A 20,021-nucleotide genomic window follows, 5' to 3' on the forward strand; every position below is an offset into this window, starting at 1 on the left:
GTGGTGAAACTGAAGAGGGCAGATGGACATTTGTCATTGATTCCTACTCAGTGATTACTCTGAATGAGGGAGCTTTTGGAGTTTTGTAAGGAAGGAATGTTTTAACAGACAAGAGAGATATCATTATAACAGACAGACACTCAATATGACAGAGAGAACAATAAATGTATCATAATTATTTGCTATACAAATTAAAGCAGCTAACGTTATAGAGGGCTGATTTCAAGGTTGGATTAATCACTACTTTTTTGCTTTTGATCTCATCAGGCTCGGCATACTGGCCTGTCATGTTTCCAATGCTCCAGATTTGGATCCTGACCTCAGCCAAAAACTCCTCTCTGAGCTCGACAGCTGTGACGACGGCAACCCCAAAATCAAGCAGGTATACCCCGCTCTAATTACTGAGGGGGTTATTAATGACCCCCCAGATGGGACAATTGTAACATTTCAAGTAAGAGTAATCTCTTTAATACTTTTTGTTTCCTTTGTCCTCCCCTGACTCCAGATGAAGAAGCGTCTTGTCAAGGCAGTTTTTTCAAATGCAACCAGCATTAGAGGACTACACATGTTGGGCAAGAGTCTTGTCTTCTTGACCCCCTCAGATCTTTCTAACATCTCTAAAGCAGATCTCAAAGACATCATCACAAATCTGGGATCCAGCGTCCAATGGACACGGGCCCAGATGCGCGCCATAGGAAAGAAACTGCAGGACAAGAAGGTGAGCCTGCCTGCTGCTGGAAGATTGTCTCTTAATTCAAATTAGCTTTATTGGCATGACCAAATATACAAACAAGTAACACTGAACATACATGTTAACGATACATATGGAGCTAATTTCCTGCCATAACTCCACAAACAAACTAAACAGGTTTTACAAATGCCTTATGATTCACTAACAAACACAATGTGGTTTGCAAATACAAAACACCATCTACAAACTAATGAATTTAGTTTTGCAAAGAAAAAACGTATCTATCAAACAAACTATGGAGCTAATTTCCTGCCATAACTCCACAAACAAACTAAACAGGTTTTACAAATGCCTCATGATTCACTAACAAACACAATGTGGTTGGCAAATACAAAACACCATCTACAAACTAATGCATTTAGTTTTGCAAAGAAAAAACGTATCTATCAAATAAACACATACCATTATTCTAATAAATCATGTTTCATAGACAAATTCAGCATAGGTTTTACAAGTACACACATTTTTTTTACAACTACAACACTTATTTTTACAAGTACAAAACTTGTTTTTACAACTACAACACTTTTTTTTACAAGTACAAAACTTGTTTTTACAACTACAAAACTTTTTCTTCTCACGGCGGAATATTACTGCCAAAAGTAATATTCCAGTCACGTGACTTTTGGCAGTAATATTCCGCCGTGGTTGTGCTCATACACACTCACACATGCTCACTCACACATGCTCCACGGCAGCAGGGGGCACTACTGAGTCCATTGGGAAGGCGGGAGGTTGAGCAGAGCATGGAACAGCTCTTGCCAGCCTGATCATGACAGCGGTGTTTCTAGCGATCCAGCATCTGAATTTAGCGATCACAACGAAAACAGCCAAGACACATATTGAGCCCAGAAAATGAATGTTCTTAGGGCTGTAAATATAATAAGCCTTTGTCTAAAATAGACAACATTGTAACTAAGGAGATTTAAACTATACAGCGATTCTGCACTCGGTCAATCAGCTGCTCTTCATTTTCTTTCCTGCTATATTCAATGAGTGATACAAATATTTGTTACCATACGTTCTGAATAAAACTGATACTGTTGGACTCGGTACTAGTTGACTGCTACCAGAAATAAAAGGAAGTACTTTACTGTGTACTTTGTGAGTAATCCTCTGTCAGAGTCCCCTCCATAGTACATAATGCATGTTTTTTGCTATCTTTGATGAATGATAAAAGGGTCATTCCAGAATTGGAGGACAATTTAGACACCAACATTTTTGAAAAATGAACCTTTCATTTGATTATTTTTTGTTATGTATTTAGGAAAAACAGATAATAAACCATAAAAAAAAGTGATTTGCCCAGCTAAGGCATCAAATGTATATTTTCCAATGAAGAATTAACCCTGTTACTCTAATTATAGTAACAGGGTTGCAAGTAACAGGGTTGAAAATCAATGCTAATTTTAGCTTTTACCTCAGGAATTAATGCTAGCTGCACAATGTAATGCTATTGTCAAGGAATGGACACACTTTATATTTATATTTATATATATTTAACAAAAGAAAGATACATTTGAAATTAATTTGTTTTTGTCTCATAATTTGAGTAACAGGGTTGCGTTTGTATGAGTGCCACACTCCTTCAAGAGTGACAAGATTGGAAATATATTACAAATAAAAGAGAGGACTTAGTTTTGGTCTACCCATGGTAGTAGCACATGGCTTGCTGATGTCCTTTCCACTGTGTCATGCGACAAACAGTTTTTTCACTTCCTCTGCCAAGCTAAAAAGGTTTCGGTAACAGGGTTGCGCGCATGTTGAGGGACACACCTTCTGTGCAAAATTACTGTTATTTAAAATGTGTTTATGATTTAACAAATTGATTTTACCATTACAAGACACATATATCAATAGAATAATACCAAAAAAGTAAATAAAAACCCTATTTTAAATGTTATAGTTGACATGCAAGTTGGTCACCAAGAAGCTGGGACAAGAGAAAAGGGCAATTTTAGGGGGTGTTCGAGAGCTATTTGATATTTTAAATAATATTTTGAAACCACTTTTTCTACAACTTTATATGCATCTTGTCTCAAGACAAGTATATTTAACACAACAAGTGCATGTCTTAGCTTTTTGGGCATGGATTATTAGATTTTTTATATGGGGGACATGAAATGTCCTCCAATTCTGGAATGACCCAAAAATAAAATGTTACCATTAGTTCTTAATGAAATTGATACGGTTTGACTTTGTATTAGTAAGCCTACTACTAACAATACATTGAAGTACTTTTACTGTGTATTTTTTTGAGAAATACTCTGTCAAAGTCCCCTCCTGAGAACAAAATCAAGCCACTTCTTCTAAGTTTGATGAGGGAAAAAAATATTTTTTGGGTGATTTAATGGGTGATGTAACATTAATGACAGACATAATATGAGGTCCTTGGCACTCTAGAGGGGTCATTTTGTGATCATGGGGCATCACCCTTACAGCATCAGGACAATATCATATGGAGTCAGATACTGGAAGTGGGCTGGAGGCGTTAACTGGGACTGATGGAAGGATGAGGCTGATGAGACTGAAGAATCTGCGAGGAACGAACTAGCGGCAGAGGAATAATTATATATTAAAAGACAGCAGCATCATAAGAGGGCAACCATGTGACAGAGTGTGTTACTTTGCTGTAGGATATTTGTGACCAGCTATCCATTCCAGGCCAGACTCTAAAGACTTTCCAAGGTGTGAAAATGCTGCTGCCGGAGTACTGACTGGAAGTATTGCTGATATCATGTCTACCATCCTCTTAAAATACTCTGTCCAACAATATCAGTCTCAGGAAGAAATGTTTTTTAACGCTTATTAAAAGAAAAACATGCATTCTTGTACTCAGGAGGGGACATTGACAGAGGATTACTGGAAAAGTACACAATAAGTACTTCATAGTACTTGTGGGGGTAGTTTCAGTAGTACTGAGTCCAACAGGATCAATCTCACGAAGAACTAATGGCAACAAAAAAGAATTCCCTCATCAAACTTAGCAGAAGTGGCTTGATTTTGTTCACAGGAGGGGACTTTGACAGAGTATTTCTCAAAAAATACACAGTAAAAGTACTTCAATGTATTGTTAGTAGTAGGCTTACTAATACAAAGTCAAACCGTATCAATTTCATTAAGAACTAATGGTAACATTTTATTTTTATCATTCATCAAAGATAGCAAAAAACATGCATTATGTACTATGGAGGGGACTCTGACAGAGGATTACTCACAAAGTACACAGTAAAGTACTTCATTTTATTTCTGGTTGCAGTCAACTAGTACCAAGTCCAACAGTGTCAGTTTTATTAAGAACTTGTGGTAAAAAATATTTGTATCACTCATTGAATATAGCAGGAATAAAAATGAAAAGCAGCTGATTGACCGAGTGCAGAATCGCTGTATACAGGGGCGGACTGGGACAACAAATCAGCCCGGGACTCGTACCGGCCCACTTCGGTACCGCCGGCCCACCTCGGTACCGCAAGTAAGCGGCCCACCTCGGTGGTGCCGCAAGTAAATACCGCGAGGAAATTGTCGACGGGGGGGAAGGGGGGGTGAGCAGTGACTTATCCGACCGGCCCACTTCAGTACCGGCCCATCGGGATTCGTCCCGAACGTCCCCTGGCTGTATATATAGTTTAAATCTCTTTAGTTACAATGTTGTCCATTTTAGACAAAGGCTTATTATATTTACAGCCCCTAATAACATTTATTTTCTGGGCTCAATATGTGTCTTGGCTGTTTTCGTTGTGATCGCTAAATTCACCTTGTTTATAATATTATCACTATAACACCTGTCATCAGACTGGCAAGAGCTGTTCCATGCTCTGCTCAACCTCCCGTCTTCCCAATGGACTCAGTAGCGCCCCCTGCTGCCGTGTAGCATGTGTGAGTGAGCATGTGTGACTGTGTATGAGCCAGCCACGGCGGAATATTACTGCCAAAAGTCTCAGTCACGTGACTTTTGGCAGTAATATTCCAGTCACGTGACTTTTGGCAGTAATATTCCGCCGTGAGAAGAAAAAGTTTTGTACTTGTAAAAAAAAGTTTTGTAGTTGTAAAACAAAGTGTTGTAGTTGTAAAACAAATTTGTGCACTTGTAAAAAAAAGTTGTGTACTTGTAAAACCTAAGCTGAATTTGTCTCTGAAACATGATTTATTAGAATAATGTTATGTGTTTGTTTGATAGATACGTTTTTTCTTTGCAAAACTAAATTCATTAGTTTGTAGATGGTGTTTTGTATTTGCAAACCTACCTGTTTAGTTTGTTTGTGGAGTTATGGCAGGAAATTAGCTCCATAGATACATGTCGCACAATGTGTGTGTGCGACCTGCCTAGCATAGTGGTGTGTGTGTGTGTGTGTGTGTGTGTGTGTGTGTGTGTGTGTGTGTGTGAATAAATCATATTGCCAGACTGCAGCTCTCTGTGACCTCTCCTAACAGGATTGGTATTTTTTGGGATGTTTGTTATGTTGTCATATTCAGGATGTTTGTTTTTCATTTAGTATCTCATGCTCTCGTTCTATCTCCTTCTGCTTTGTCTTAGTGTAACAAAAGGATGTCCGGTAAGGATCTGTTGGCCTTAAGGTCAGTTGCAGAAGGTTTGCCAAGATGTGCATTTAAGCATGTCAAGGAGATCCTGAATGACACAGAGGGGATGAAGAACATCGCCCAGAGGATGAGGAATGGGCAGCGGATGGCCATGCTGCAGGAGGTGAGGAAGGAGAAGCAGGAAATAAAGCTACATTTATGATTAAGACAAACTCTGAATCTGATGAGTACTGCCTGTTGAGGAAAATGTAAATGTATCAAATGAAAAAAATCTTAAATTGTAATGTCAAATTAAAAAAAGTATATGTTTTGTTAACTGTAATAAGAGGTGGGAGAAGTACTCAGACCTTGTACTTAAGTAAAAGTACCAGAGTGTAGGAATACTCTGTTACAAGTAAAAGTCTTGCATTCAAAATGTTACTCCATTTACATCCAAAAGTATTGGCTTCAAAATTCACTTAAAATACCAAAAGTAAAAGTACTCATTATGCAGATTGGTACATTTCAGAATAATATATATGATATGTTTTGATTATAATTATTGATGCATTAAAGTGTTATCAAAGCTGGTAAAGGTGCAGCTAGTTGTAATCACTGTATGCTGCAGGGTAGGTCATCCAAATCTGTAAAGTAACTAAAGGTAAAACATAATTGTAGTGGAGTAGAAGCATAAAGTAGCATACAATGGAAATACTCAAGTAAAGAACAAGTATCTCAAAATTGTAATTAAGTACAGAGTTAATGTACTTAGTTACTTCCCATCTCTGACTAATACCATTTATAAATACTGTTTATATATTATGAAAAGTAATTGAGTGTTTGCCTTCAGCTGCTTGGAGACGTGGCTCCCTCACTGCTGGTGCCGAAGCTGTCCGGCCCTTTGCTCGGCAGTCTTCCTCTAAATAGGCTAGTTGAAGCAAACTTCGTCTCTTTGGATCAAGTGGAGAATAAAACATGGAGTCGCTCACAGGTGAAGCCCCTGCATACCTCCTTGCTCCAAAAGCACACAATTGTTATCACATTTTATTATGTTTTTATATTTTTAACACACTCTGAATGATCTGGCTTCTTCCATGTATAACTGTTCCTGATTAATTAACTAAGCTGGAGTACAATAGCTTTCATAAATGTATCACTTATGAGGCTAGTTGGGTAATGGATGCATTTACAAAAAATATGGTGAATTTGTTGTGAACATTTGTTGTCTTTTTTTCCTGTTCTTTAGGCAGCTTTCCTGGCAAAAAAGATACTTAATGGAAATAAGTTTTGGTATAGGTGAGATATAAACAGCTGTGAACAAACCATATTTAATACAATGCAATACAAAAGCTTGCTATATGAACATCTGACAAAGCTCAAATGGGTTTCTACTGAGAGACTTTCAAGGACATTCAAGTATTTAAACACCTGGTAGGTCTTGTAACATTGAAGTAACATTAAATATTAAAATAAACAAGTAACAACTATCATTATATATTGAAATATTGGTTCTTCCATTAGCAGAAAACACTGTCTTCATGTTGGAATCAAATGATCCTTGACTTAAATCATCACTTCGGAGTATCCACAATAAACATATTATAAGAAAACCTTTACAAAGACATATTACTTGGTTATTTTATCTGTGTGTTCTTGTAACAGTGTTTGCAATGACTTACATTCACTTGACAGAGTTAAGAAGCTGCGCTCAGTGATGCAGGGAATAACCTGTGAGATGATCGACGACGTATCAGACAGTGATGCTGGGAACATGGGTCAGGCTGTAACAGAGGATCCGCAGTGGCTCTCCAAATGCCAGGTATGTATTTACGTCACACAATGTACACACATATGTGAATAAAACACGTGTGGAGTATACCGATGGATTACGAATATCTGTTTCCAGGCAGGATGCGCTGCCCGAAAGCTGTTTGCTTCTTTGGAGAAAGAGAGAGCTGACTACTTCAAAACCATCACTGAGGAGGAGATGAAAACCATCTCCACATGCTTACTCCTTCGGCTGCCGTAAATAAACAGTCTTTTATTTATTTCACTTTGTTTGAAGGAGTAAGTAATGAAATGTTACTGGTCTCTATCTCTCTATCTTTTTCTTACAGGCCTTCGAAGGTGAAGGATTTGCCTGACTCTGTGTGTCCCACCTTACTCGACAAGATAGAAGAGGCCGACCTGAGCTCATTACCTCAACGTTCCCCGTCTCGCCCCGCATTCACCGAGAGAGCTCTGCGTTGCCTGGCTAATGTACACACAAGGATACAGACAACTTAAAGGAAAAGCCTAAACACTCAACAGAGCAGCATAAATGGCTCCTTAGCATACATGTGTCCAAGTCTCTAGTACAAAAGACATTTCCTCATTTGGTGTTTTGATGGTGATGTCAGTGTAACACACTGGTCTCAAAAGTTTGATTGGTATTTTTGAGTTGAGGTCTGACTGTGAAGACCACACAATAAACCCAACAAGCCTTAAAGTGAGAAGCATTCATTATGTTTCTCTGCTTATTTATTGTTCAGGTTTTTTCTTTGAATGGTCACCTGCCGGTTCCCCACACGCATTATCACTTGAGTCCAGTTTGCGCAACAATGATTTGAGATATTTGCTGTGTATCTGCAGGGGACAGACTTATCTATGTTGACCGAGGAGGACGTGTCCAGGCTAGGACCTTTTTTGTGTGAGCTTTCGCCTGCCCAACTGAAACCCATGAGAGGCCCCCTCATGGCCCCTGAAGTCCTCAAATCCAGCCTCCGTGCCATGGCTTCCTGTCAGCAAATTCCTCGTCGCAACGTGGCAGATTTGGTTCAGCTGGTCAACGAGACTTTTGGGTAAGAAATAATCCCTGTGAAAGCCTAAATTATTGCAAAAAAAGCTTTTTCGATGATGCGTGTTTTAAATCTCCTGCAGGGATCCATCTAATTGGTCACCTGAGACTATGGAAGAACTTGGTGCTTTGGTCCTTTTGGATGACAATAAGATATCTACTCTGCCCAATAAGGTGTTCTTAGGTCTTCTCCTTCACTATTATTTGTGAATGTAATTCACATGAAGCCTTCTGACCTATGTTCTCTCTCTTTCTCTCTCTATCGGGCAGCCTTGGTTGAAGGATGTTCTCTATTTCTTGAAGTCGAAACTCAAACACACCTCCAAAGCCCTGGGAAAGAAAATCTTTGATCTCACCACAACCACATCAAATGCAGCACGTAAAAAGAGAGCAGGTGAGGACGTCACACACAGGTGTTTGGTGCATTCTTCTACTGACTGCTCCTTTTCTCAACCTCTATTTGGTTCTTTCTTGTTTCTTATAGCCGAACAAGTCACTGCGGAGGTGATTGAAGAACTGGGAATGAATAACGTCTACTGGCCAGTCAAACAGCTGGATGGGATGTCAGACCAAACCTTCCTTGCTACTGTAGAAACTCTTGGAGATGTCCCTGACTACAACGCAGATCAACTGGCCGTGCTCAAAAGCAAAACAGATAAGGTACAGTGCTTGTAGACAAAAAGGAATTACCACTGTCTACAGTAACTCAGTTAAACTAAGAAAATGCTCCAACTCCCTCTGCAGTCAAAGGACAACATGATGGATATATTATTAATCTAGTGTCTTCGTTTAAAAAAAACTCCTACTTGATCTACATAGGATTTAAAACTTCAACATCCAGAATAATCCAAGTACAGAACTCCTTCAAAATAGGGATCATAAACCTTTGTTCAGCACTATCACTCTCTGGGTAAAGGTGTAAAACATTTAGGTGTTTCTGTGTTTTTCACAGAACTTGGGCCCAGAGATAACTGAGAGTGAGGTGAAGCAGTTGGGATGTTTAACTCGGGGATTCTCCAGTGAAGAACTCGAGACTCTCCCTTTGTCATTGGAGACACTGGAGGAAACTGCCAACTGTGGCTGGAATGAGTCCCAGGTGAAGTATAGAAGCTGCTTCATATACTCATTTACTGATCGTGGCGTTCACTAATCCAGATTTATGGTCTCATTAGATGGAGTCGGTGTGGAAGGGTGCTTCAAAATATAACAACCTGACGGCGAAGCAGCTGAAAGCAGCAGACATGGTGATGCTGAGCCGGTTCATCTGTGGCCTCGACTCCACTGAGATCAGACAGCTGACCATTGACACCTTCAAGTTAGTGCACCATACAGAAATAACTAGTCATTTTCAATTGTTCAAGAGAAGGAGGAAAAAGACAACAACTCTGTCTTTATCTTATGCAGCTAAAAATATCCCCTTAACTTCCACCATCTATGTCTCTGATGACTTTCCCCTATTATTATTATTATCTGGCCTCATTATTTTATTTAAATAAATGATACCTCTGAATGCTGAATTAGTTCGGTAGCAAATGTAACTATTATCAGTACTTTAATTTAGGTTTAGAAAGTATGCATCACCTGGTCATGAGCAGAATCAAGTACTCTGACGTTTTGAATGTTTGTTTGTGTGTCGCAGGGACGCTGTGGGCTCAGTGGGAAGTGTTGCCTGCTCCTACAATAAATTACAGGAGTTGAAACGTCTCGCTGTGTCTGCATTTGGAAATCCTATCAGCTGGGATGAAGCACAAGTATCTGAGCTGGGCAACATCGCCGGTTAGATAATCCCCTCTACTTTCAGTTGTCTCTAGGAAACTTAACCCCACTGTCGTATTCATCAGAAGTACTTTTAACTGTTGCCTACTGACTATTTAGACCGACTTCTTACACTATTTTTTATTGTATTTTATTATATATGTTGCATCGTTGGAGGAGCTCTGGTCATAACATTTTCATTGCCATTTCTACACTGTAGCTTATGAGCATTTGACATTAAAACCTTTGAATCTTGAATCTACTGCAGAAACTAGTTCTCGTTTTGTGCTCAGCAACTTCTGTTTGTGTCTTCCTCAGCTGGGCTGGACGCAACTGAGTTTGCTTCTTTAAACTCGTCAGTCTTCTCATTCATCAGCAAGCCCGGCATCGCGCTCATACCACCACGCATCTTTGCTGTGAGTCACTTATGGTCACTATAATTGTCAAGTGTATATCAGCTGGAAGTCAAATCTACACAAGTACTGTACTTTAGGTATTTTTGTTTTAACGTATATATATTCCCATTATATAACGCTTAATACTTCTGCCTCAAACAATTTCAAAATCAACCGACTCCATCAACTTTGCATTTCTGCAAGTAAATCTGTTAAAAAATGTAAATGGTCCTAAAATACATTGTTAATGCATCAGTCATAATACATGGTATACATGTACAGTATCACACCATGAAAGAGGGCATTTGTCATAACAAGTACATTAAGTGTTTTTATTTCATTTTTGCTGACTTATACTTACATAACAATGCTACACTATTTCTTCTAGCAAGGTATTTATAAATGATTTTACTTGAGGGATTGTCTTCCTGTGGTGCTGCAGATGGCAGCGCTGATACTGCACTCATGTGTTCTTCTCTGCATTTGTCTATTTGTTATGTCCACTTTGTGTACATTGAGTGTAATTGAATAAACTCATACTGGTCAATAAAGGAGATGTTGATTCTGTTTACCCCTAGAGTCTCAATGTTGATCAGCTGTTGTCTCTTGGACCTGACAACGCTGCCATGGTAACCAGTGGACAGCAAGCGGAGATGACAGACGAGCAGCTGGCCGCTCTTGAAAGAGCCGCGACCGGGTCAATTGACCAAGAGCAAAGAACTGACCATTCAGGTAAAAACAAACATGGACACTGCTGAAAATTGACATAGCTGGTTTATGTAAATCACTCACAGTGCGGAGTTCATTGCATCCATCTTCATGTGGCTGTCTTTCAGGAGCTCCATCAATGAGGGTCGAGGGGATCTCAGCCTTCATGATGCCACTGCTGTTCCTCCTCATGGGTTTGCTGTTGCTGTGAGAACAGAGAGCTGCACATCCCGCTGCAACACAAGCAGGAGCTCCTACCCACCAACATGCAGCCTCTTTATGTTATAGGGACATGTAACTCTTATTGGGAGGACGATGGCTTCTTTTAGATTTTCTGATATCATTTGTGAGTGCAGGCTGTACTAAACAACAATTACATACTCAGGATATATTTAACTGTGTGAGGAATCGTTATCATTGCTGTTAAATATTCTGTATGTATTCTCTATATCTCTATAAGAAAGTATATTTTAATAGGATGAAAGGTAATATTTAATGTGTGTCACTCAGGTGATCTCGTTGTAGGATGTCTTTGTACTGTAAGAATGACAAGTGAATATATCAATAAAGAATAGTAACATACGTTCTGGGGTACAGTTGAAATGGTATTTAAAGACAACCAAAAAGAAAATTAAAGAGATCATGTGACATTTTTTTATTTTTTTTATAAACACTTGGTTAAAAATAGTTGGATCAATGCAAAAACATTAAATGCAACATGGGGTGTACAAGCATTGGATAGTCTCCTGAGGAAGTAAACACAAGCAAACAGGTCACTGAAGGCTGCAGAACATTGAAGGGGTAATTCTTTAAGAAACAAAACAATGATTTCTCTTTTTGCAGTGCGAAAGACTAAATACAAATAAAAATGGGTATGATCTTCACGTTCAACATTTCTTTGCAAAACACAAGGAATAAACATAATGACACACATCGGATCTTTTGTTTACAGTAATCTCATAAAACTACATTTAGACACACACGTCCCACAACCAAATGCTAACATACATTATTTTACTTCCAACTGTTGCTCACAGAGAAGGAATACCTCCTTTAATGTTAATAGTTAAATGTTTAATAGTAAATTCCACTTCAAAATATAGTAATTCAACAATATTTCCTCTTTGTGTTAGTGTCCCTCTATTGCAGCTCAGCAAGGAAACACTATACGTAAAGAAACTCAAAAAGGAAATATGATGGGTTAACTACTTTAAGCAAGTCCCTGTAATTTAGTTTTCATATACACAGAAATGTATGGAAGCTAATGGCTCCGTTTAGAGGTGGGAACCAACAAACAAACTAACATGTATGTTTCTGAAAATGGCTGGCAATGAGAGAATATAAACATTAATTGTAACCGAGTTAACAGACACTAAACTGCTGCCAAGATTCTTTAAAAGTTAGTGAAAAGGACTTCACAGAGAATTACACAGGTTTGAAATGTCTCCTCAAGAGGATGAGAACCATTGACATCATGACAGACACATTCAATTGCTGTCCATCAACATTAAATAAAACAGCCATCGCTGGCACATTATTATGTGATGCGGTCACAGCAGTCAGACTACCTGTTTACGGACCAGGAAGAGGCTTTCATGCGAGCAGTATCATTGATGAACACACAAATGCAGCATTAGATCCTGAGAGTCACAAGTAGAGTTGAATCTCCACCAGTGAAAATCACACGTGATTGTTTTACAAACTGTTCACATACAGAGGACAGCCTCAGTTCTACCACTGTTCTTTGGTTAGTGCAAAAGTGAGTGTCGATGACAGTAATTAAGGCACTTGCGATCACATACCCACAATGCTCTTCCTCACATATTTGCCGTCTTACGGAGTTTTTCCAGAGTTCCTTGCGTTGATAAAAGCCATACCGTGAGTTCTGAAATGAGTATTCAGATCCGTTGCCTTTTCAAAATGTTTGCCGCAAACCCTACAGGCCAGCGTGCCCTCCTCCTCCCTCCCCAGAGCGTTGGAGGATTGAGAGGAGGGGGACGCTGGGGCAGAACCATCCAGGGAGCTCTTATCATCGTGGCTCCTGCTGTTACCTGGGGAGGGGGCTGGGTGGGCACCGAGGGACTGTTGCTCAGCTTCTCTCACTTTGTGGGAGATGAAGCGGTGGCGCGACAGGGAGGAGAGGGATGTGAAGCAGGCGCCACACTGTAAACACTGCTGACTGCCCCCTCCCCCCTCCGCCCCCCCTCGCCGGTGCTTGCTAATGTGCTGCAGGAACACAGCCTGGTCCGCCGTGGTGAAGCCGCAGGGGGCGCAGCGGAATCCAGACTCGGGGTGGGAGTAGGGGGCCGGAGCAGAGGAGGACGACCGCGACTTCTTCACTGGAGTCACCCCATCTGTGGACTCTTCGTCCTGCTCCATCCTCACAGCTCCCCTCGCTCTGCGGCCGGCCCCCACACTGCCCTCCTGCTCTGAGGAACTGTCCGCCTCATCTGTGCCCCCCTGTGACCGGAGGAAATCACCAATACTGCCGTTTACATCTTATTCAAGAGTTTCCTGTTTGACTTGTTAACATAAAGAGTGACTCACCATCAGTGTGTCCTGGCTGCCGGGCTCCGCTCTGTGTCTCAGCTGAACATGCCTCTCCAACAACGCTCTGCTGCTGAAGGTTTTCTTACTCTCAACACAAAACCTACAAACACACACACCACTTAAATATAACAATGTACTTTTATGATTGAGTGAGGGCAGTGAAGATCTGAGTAGGTTTCATATTGTTAGTTTACTTATATATTAGGAATCACAGTTGCTGCGTTGACACCGGACGCGATGTGAATATTCGCATCGCTCCAATCGCTCAAGTTTCACCGCGGCTTGCAGTTTGTTTTATCGCGTCATTCAAAACAGACCGAGCCGCGCCGTTGACGGACAGTTGAGGTTGTTTACACTTCCATGCAAGATCGTTTTGGTTATTTCTGTCCTTGACTATGGAGGAACAACTATTGCTGCTTTGTACCATCTGTGGAAGTGTATCGTATATCTCCGGGAACCCACTCACAGCCACAACGATCATCTCTTCCATCTTTACAACTGATCAACAGCAGGATGTCAGAGGGATGTCAGAGGGACGTCAGAGGGAATCCCAACGCTGATTGGCTTTCGCGAGAACGCGTCACGTGAATTTGACGCTCGAGTTGAAAAAATTGAACTCTCGCGTTTGACGCGGCCCCCTTCAATCGCGTGACTCGCGCCGCGTCCACCGCTTCATGCTCGCCGTCGGAGTGAATTTGCGTCTGTCTGTGTCTCTGCATTGACTTTACATGTAATCGCGCCGCCCCCAAACATCGCATCGCGTCCGGTGTGAACGCAGCATTACACCTGGATTGTTACCAAGTAATTGTTTAAAAGTCCAAGGCTTTACAACAGTTTACCAAAAACAAAGAACATATCTTGGCTTTTTTGCAATGATTAACTTGGAACAGTCTTTCCACTTCAACAACATACTGTTTTTTACTCTGCAGAATGTGTGTGACTCACTTGCAGCAAAAGCTACGACTCCCGGCTTTGTGTTTGTCTCTGAGGTGTCGTCTCATGCTGGAGGTGGTGGTGAAGGAGCTCTCACACTTGTTGCAAGGAAACTTCTTCAGATTCTACACAACACAACAACATATGGCATATTCATTTATAGCTCTGAAAACCTTTTCTTTTTACATCTTAAACAGCAGGGGATGCATCCAGACCTTGCTATGTTGCTCAGCCATATGGGAAATGTAGTCTTGCCGGTCGGTGAAGCGGGAATGGCAAGGCGCACACTTCCATCCTGTGGGGGTCTTCATCTTTTCTGCTGTCTCTTCTTTATCTTCATCCATCCATTCCTCTCCATCTGAGCTCTCCATCTTCACTGACGGCCGGGAACAAGAGGAGGGGGCTGGAGGTGAAGGCAGCTCTTGTTTTAATGGTGGAGTGTTATGAGTCTGAGGAACAGGAACGAAAAGAGAATGACATTACGAGGGGGATATATTTTACTTTATTTTTAACTTAATTGATACTATTTCATTGATTCCTATAAAATCATGCATATACCTTGTAATGGTCCAGAAGGGATTTCCTCTGAGAAAACAGCTTGGTGCACTCAGGGCATTTAAACACATGGACCTTCTGATTGGTTAAATGCGTGTCAAAATGGACGTAAAGCAGGGACTTGTTGGTGAAAACTGTGTCACACATGACACATTTATAGATTGACCTGTGAAAGGATCAAAACCAGGTTGATTATTGAAAAGGAAACATTTGTTTTCATTAGCACATCTTTGTGTATATGCGAGTGTGTATTTATACATGGTCTGTCCTTCGGTGAGGGTTGGATGTTGGGCGTTGATGTGGTTTTGTGTGCTGGGCTCAGATTTGAAAGCCATGGGACAGCTGGGGCATTTGTGGAACATATCACAATGAGCCTGTTGGATGTGAGCCTTCACTGAGTTGAGTCCTCCAAACACCACCAGGCAACTGGAACATCTGCAGAGAGAGAAAGAGTTTATTTAAATGTATTACAAATGTTATGGTACATGACGTGAATCCATCCTTAGCTAAACAATATGCATCAGATAGTATCAAACTTGGCCAATTGTTTACATAGTAAATGGCCCCAAACAATGGCAGAGAAAAGAGATAAACATAGCCATATAAACAGAATTGATGGGTATAACAATGATGTCACACCTGTATCCGATGCGGCGTGCAAAATGTAAACAGATCTCATCAAGGTGTGTTTGAAACAGCGGCTGCTTGGCCGTGCCCCCACAGTCAGGGCAGACGTGGGGGGGGCAGCCTTGGTGGATGCGCTGATGAGCCGCGGCGCTGCAGCTGTTGGGCAGCAGCATGGGAGGAGAACACTCTGTGCAAGGCTGGAGAACAACAGAAGAAGAAAGGCCAACAAATGGAGTTAGAGTTAACTTTCATACCAGTGATCAACACAGTTTATGTATGTTCTCTTTTTCCTCCCGCTCAAAAGACTCACAGAGGTTTGTGCTGGTTTGATTTCTTGGAAATGCTCGGCCACCTCTTCTTTGCTGCTAAACTGAGCCTGGCACTCAGGACATTTATTACTGATGAACTGCAATGCCTCTGCTTTCTTCTTGGATACCGTTTGATGTGGCTGGGGTTTTGTGTTTGGAGTGGCCTGGCCTTTTAATGGTGACGGCCCTGAAGAGGAAGACAAAAGAGACCTAATCATAGAGATTGCATACAGGCAAATGAAAATATATTCTGAGACAGCGATAACGTTGACCAACCAGCTGTGGGTTCCTGCTGGCCAATCATCTGCTCCACAGGAACGGGTTTCATCACCAGGTGTGAACACTGCATGATCAGGCCTTTCTCCTTGTGCTCTCTGGCGTGGAAAAGCAGGCTGCACTTGTTGTAGAAGGCTAGCCGCTTGGCACAGTGATTACAGGTCACCTCGATCCTCAGCGAGCGCCGGTCGTAGTGCCGCGCTAAACTCTGCTCCAGGGCAAAGGCATCTCCACACTCCAAACAGCGGTAACCCTGCAGGGGATCAGACATTCATCTTCTTCGATAATCACTTCATTGGAAATAAAGCCATGTAAAAAAAGTGCTGTGAGATTGTCATGATGTCATGATTATGGTATCAAAACCAATTACTCCTTCTGGAAGAGGAATGTTATATTGAAAATGTTTTACACATGACACTGTTCTTAATGCAATATCAGATGAGTTATACCACACACATCCTCTTCCAGCATATATACTTTTTCTTAAAACAAGTTATCATCTAACGGATACAGTTTGGCTGCTTGTCATTTTCAGATTTAACTTTAAGTGTCAAAGCAGCTGGTTCTACCTAATAATCTATTTATAGGTTTGTGGCAGGGGTACCTAGTTGCAGTTAACACAACTAGAGCTGCGACTAAGGATTATTTTGATTAAGAGTTAAACTATACATTTTTGGTTAAATTGTTATTGTTTTGTCCATAGAAAGTCAAAAAAATGCCTGTCAAACTAAGCCAAAGCTCAATGTTGCATTTTTAAATCACTTGTTTGTTCAGACCGCTAGTCTAAAAACCCAAAGCATTCAGTATAATATCATAAATGATCATATATCCAACAGCTGTCTAAACAGTGATAGTTCACCTGTGCAGGAAGAGGAAGGCCCCACTCTGCAGGAAGAGGCGAGCTCAGATCTGGTTTATAACTGGGCAGCAGGTTCTTGTTGTTGAGGATCTTGTTGAAAGCTTCCACCAGGTTGGTCTGAGTTTTGGAAATGATCGCCCCAGTGCTGTTTACTATGGAGGCTGGTCTGCTGCTACTTTGGGGCGTAAGCAGAGGTGAAGGTGAAGAAAGTGTCATCCCACTGTTGGGGGTTTTCTGACCCAGGCTGCGAGGGTTGATCCCACCCGGGCTGACTCTGGGAGTGGAGACAGAGATGGAGGGCAGGGTGGAAGCTTTAGTGATGCTCACAGCTGTTGAAGAAAGTTTAGGCTTGGTGTCCAGCACGGTTTTGTCTTTGACCAGACGGGCACCTTCCAGCGTTGCGGCACAGGCATTCTGCAGCATCGTCATCGCAGGCAACTGAGGTTGCTGTGATAACTCCTTCTTAGATCTTGTGTTTTTAGGTTCTGGCGAAGGTTTTGAACTGTTCACATTCTTGGTGGTTGCTCTTCCCCTTCTTTTAGGGGTAACACCAGTCACGGTCCTTGTGATGCTGCCTTTAGGCATTTTGATTTTAACTTTGAGGGGACGCGATGGAGATGAAACTGTTTCTGAAGCACACACAGACACAGGATCCTCAGTGCCAGCACCACAGCTCTCCTCATTTAAATTGTCTTCATCTCCAGCCATCTTGTCACTCTGCCCCTCAGTGTCACCCTGCCTGTCCTCTTCTCTGCACTCAGTTTCCATGAGCTCCTCTTGGAGACTGGAGTCCTTGTGGTTCTCTGCGGTTATGGCCGATTCAGAACTGCTGCTTTTCTTGGAGACAACCAGACCCATCTCACTGGGCGGTGGGCTCTCAGGTGAGTCCCTATCATCGATCACATGCTCTGGGTATGTCTCCTCTTGGACTGATGCAGAGCTAGAGGTGAGAGAGGGGAGGCTCTGCAGTTGAGGAGCGGTGGAGGGAGATTGGTGAGTGGTAGGTTTACCCTTCCCCTTGTGTTGGGGTTTAGGATTTGCAGGGGCAAGAGAAGGTGGCGGGCGAGGATGTGAAACAAGACAGGCAGCAGTATCAGGAGACCCAATGGCCTCAGACCGTAGTCTTGCTCTGTGTCTAAATTTTGGGGGGGAGGACATGACAGATTCTGGGCTCTCCTGGATCACAAGTGGACTTCCTAAATCTGGCTCTGAGTCATCATCATCTGACTGCATAACATGTCTAATTGTAGCCTTAATACCACCGTTTTGTGGTAAAGGAGAGGATGATGATTTACTCATTTCCTCCTTTTGAGGAGAGTGCGGAGGGCTGACTAAGTGTGGGTAGGGAGGAGTTGAGGAGTTAGGACCAGCACTAGTCGAAGACTGGGAGAAGAGGAGGGGCTTCAAACTGTTCATGACATCAGTCTTGTGCTGAACCGATCCAACCTCAGCTTTTGTATCACTTTCACCCTCATTCGAATTCAGTGTAGACCTCAATGGGGAATGAGTGAGCCATGGCTCTGTGGTGGACTGTCCTTGATCCCTGGGGACAGATGCTTCAAAGCCATTGGCAGCCTGGGGCTCCACAGGGGCTTCAGCAGACTTTTTGAGGCCAAGCTGTGAGGTGATGTCCCCAACCTTGACCTGAACCTGAAAGTTTAAGCCACTGTTTGAGGGATTGTCTGTTCTTTCCCTGACAGACTTCTCCTCCTCTTCAAAAGACTCGGACCGTACTGTGTTCTTCACAATAACACTGACCACAGGAGGTTCACTATGTGAGGCAGGAGGGTGGGAAAAGCAGGAAGGAGACCCGCTCTCTCTCTCCTCTGCATTAGTTCCCACCTCATCCCGCTCGTCGTCTGGACTGGATTGAATGGCTTCTTTGGCATCGATGTCAGGAATGTCAAAAGCTGCTAGCAAATCGTCAAAGTCTGGGGTCTTCATGTCCCCCATTGCCAGCACAAGGCTCAAAACCTATAAGGGCAACACATCAGTCAGAGCAACTCATATTATGTCAGTTCAATCAAAAAACGTTGACATGAAGAAAGAAGGATGCATATCCTTTACTTAAGAAAAGGTTCACTGCTTAAATACTACACTAGTAATAAAAGTCCGGCAATGTGCAGTAAAACGCACCCTGTCAAGTGTTTTAATGGATATGTTGCATTTTCGGCTGCATACGTTTAAGCTGAACTCATTTGACATATAATCCTTTATAAACTGTTGTACGAACACTGGACGCAGCAAAAATACCAAAATTACTTTTTTGACAGCTGGTATCATTAGAAAGAGTCAAACATGTTTGTGCATGTTATTTTGTTTACCAGACTTAAGTAATGAAAGTAAACATGTCTAAAGAAACAAGAAAGTCGCCGATTAAAGTGTCAAACTTCACTGTCATGTTGCAACAAGTGGGTCCTGCTGCTAACGACATGCTACATGTTAGCAGCTAACGTCAACCAGCCAACTTTCTACACGTCGTCAAAAACTACCTTTAGCTGCATCAGTGTAACACTCAACTAACGTGCTTCTCTTACGCTATGTTTAATGTGTTTTGTGCTGCAGATAAAGCTAGCATTAGCTCTTATTGCATTTGATGCAAATTACCTGCTAGTTGGCGAAGTTGGTTCCTGACTTTCCTCTTGGACGCATTAGTTCGACGTCACCAGATCGTGCGACAGAGACTTCCCAGGTGAGGCGCCTCCCACATGTTCACGTGTTGTTTACAAAATTGAAGATGCAAAAGCATTTGTAATTGTTACAATTTCAAGCTCAATCTCAGTAATATTTAACTAATAATAGTTACTGCAGTGATCTTTACAAAAAAATAAATAAAAATACTCTCTTACAGATAAAAGTTGTACATTCAAAATGTTACTTGTACAAAAGTATATTCCAATTTTTGTAGAATGGCCCATTTTATAAGAATATATTTGTATCATATTATGTG

At 41.6% G+C, this 20,021-nt stretch overlaps 2 protein-coding genes across 2 annotated transcripts in view; one reads left to right on the forward strand and one right to left on the reverse strand.

Moving 5' to 3' along the window:
* The window catches only part of otoa (otoancorin), a 13,837-nt gene extending 2,120 nt beyond the window's left edge, over nt 1–11,717 (forward strand). Inside the window, exons 4-21 of the mRNA XM_034127662.1 lie at nt 268–382; nt 506–718; nt 5,286–5,453; nt 6,120–6,260; nt 6,516–6,565; nt 6,962–7,088; nt 7,176–7,294; nt 7,387–7,528; nt 7,901–8,109; nt 8,189–8,279; nt 8,376–8,499; nt 8,590–8,765; nt 9,058–9,201; nt 9,278–9,420; nt 9,745–9,881; nt 10,179–10,276; nt 10,834–10,987; nt 11,092–11,717. Of these exons, the coding sequence (XP_033983553.1) occupies nt 268–382; nt 506–718; nt 5,286–5,453; nt 6,120–6,260; nt 6,516–6,565; nt 6,962–7,088; nt 7,176–7,294; nt 7,387–7,528; nt 7,901–8,109; nt 8,189–8,279; nt 8,376–8,499; nt 8,590–8,765; nt 9,058–9,201; nt 9,278–9,420; nt 9,745–9,881; nt 10,179–10,276; nt 10,834–10,987; nt 11,092–11,174 (2,434 nt within the window). The 3' untranslated portion in view covers nt 11,175–11,717. The remainder of the gene's footprint in view (nt 1–267; nt 383–505; nt 719–5,285; nt 5,454–6,119; nt 6,261–6,515; nt 6,566–6,961; nt 7,089–7,175; nt 7,295–7,386; nt 7,529–7,900; nt 8,110–8,188; nt 8,280–8,375; nt 8,500–8,589; nt 8,766–9,057; nt 9,202–9,277; nt 9,421–9,744; nt 9,882–10,178; nt 10,277–10,833; nt 10,988–11,091) is intronic.
* On the reverse strand, nt 11,604–19,766 carry znf687a (zinc finger protein 687a). Its single transcript, XM_034127661.1, has 11 exons — nt 19,679–19,766; nt 17,072–19,045; nt 16,213–16,465; nt 15,939–16,123; nt 15,641–15,825; nt 15,260–15,436; nt 15,005–15,167; nt 14,662–14,895; nt 14,459–14,571; nt 13,511–13,613; nt 11,604–13,423 (listed from the first exon to the last, which is right to left on the reverse strand). The coding sequence occupies exons 2-11, from the start codon at nt 19,022–19,024 to the stop codon at nt 12,797–12,799; spliced, it is 3,993 nt and encodes a 1,330-aa protein (XP_033983552.1). The 5' UTR covers nt 19,025–19,045; nt 19,679–19,766; the 3' UTR covers nt 11,604–12,796.
* Between the last annotated feature and the right edge of the window lie 255 nt (nt 19,767–20,021).

This window comes from Trematomus bernacchii, unplaced genomic scaffold, assembly GCF_902827165.1.
Source record: "Trematomus bernacchii unplaced genomic scaffold, fTreBer1.1, whole genome shotgun sequence".
Lineage (NCBI taxonomy): Eukaryota > Metazoa > Chordata > Actinopteri > Perciformes > Nototheniidae > Trematomus > Trematomus bernacchii.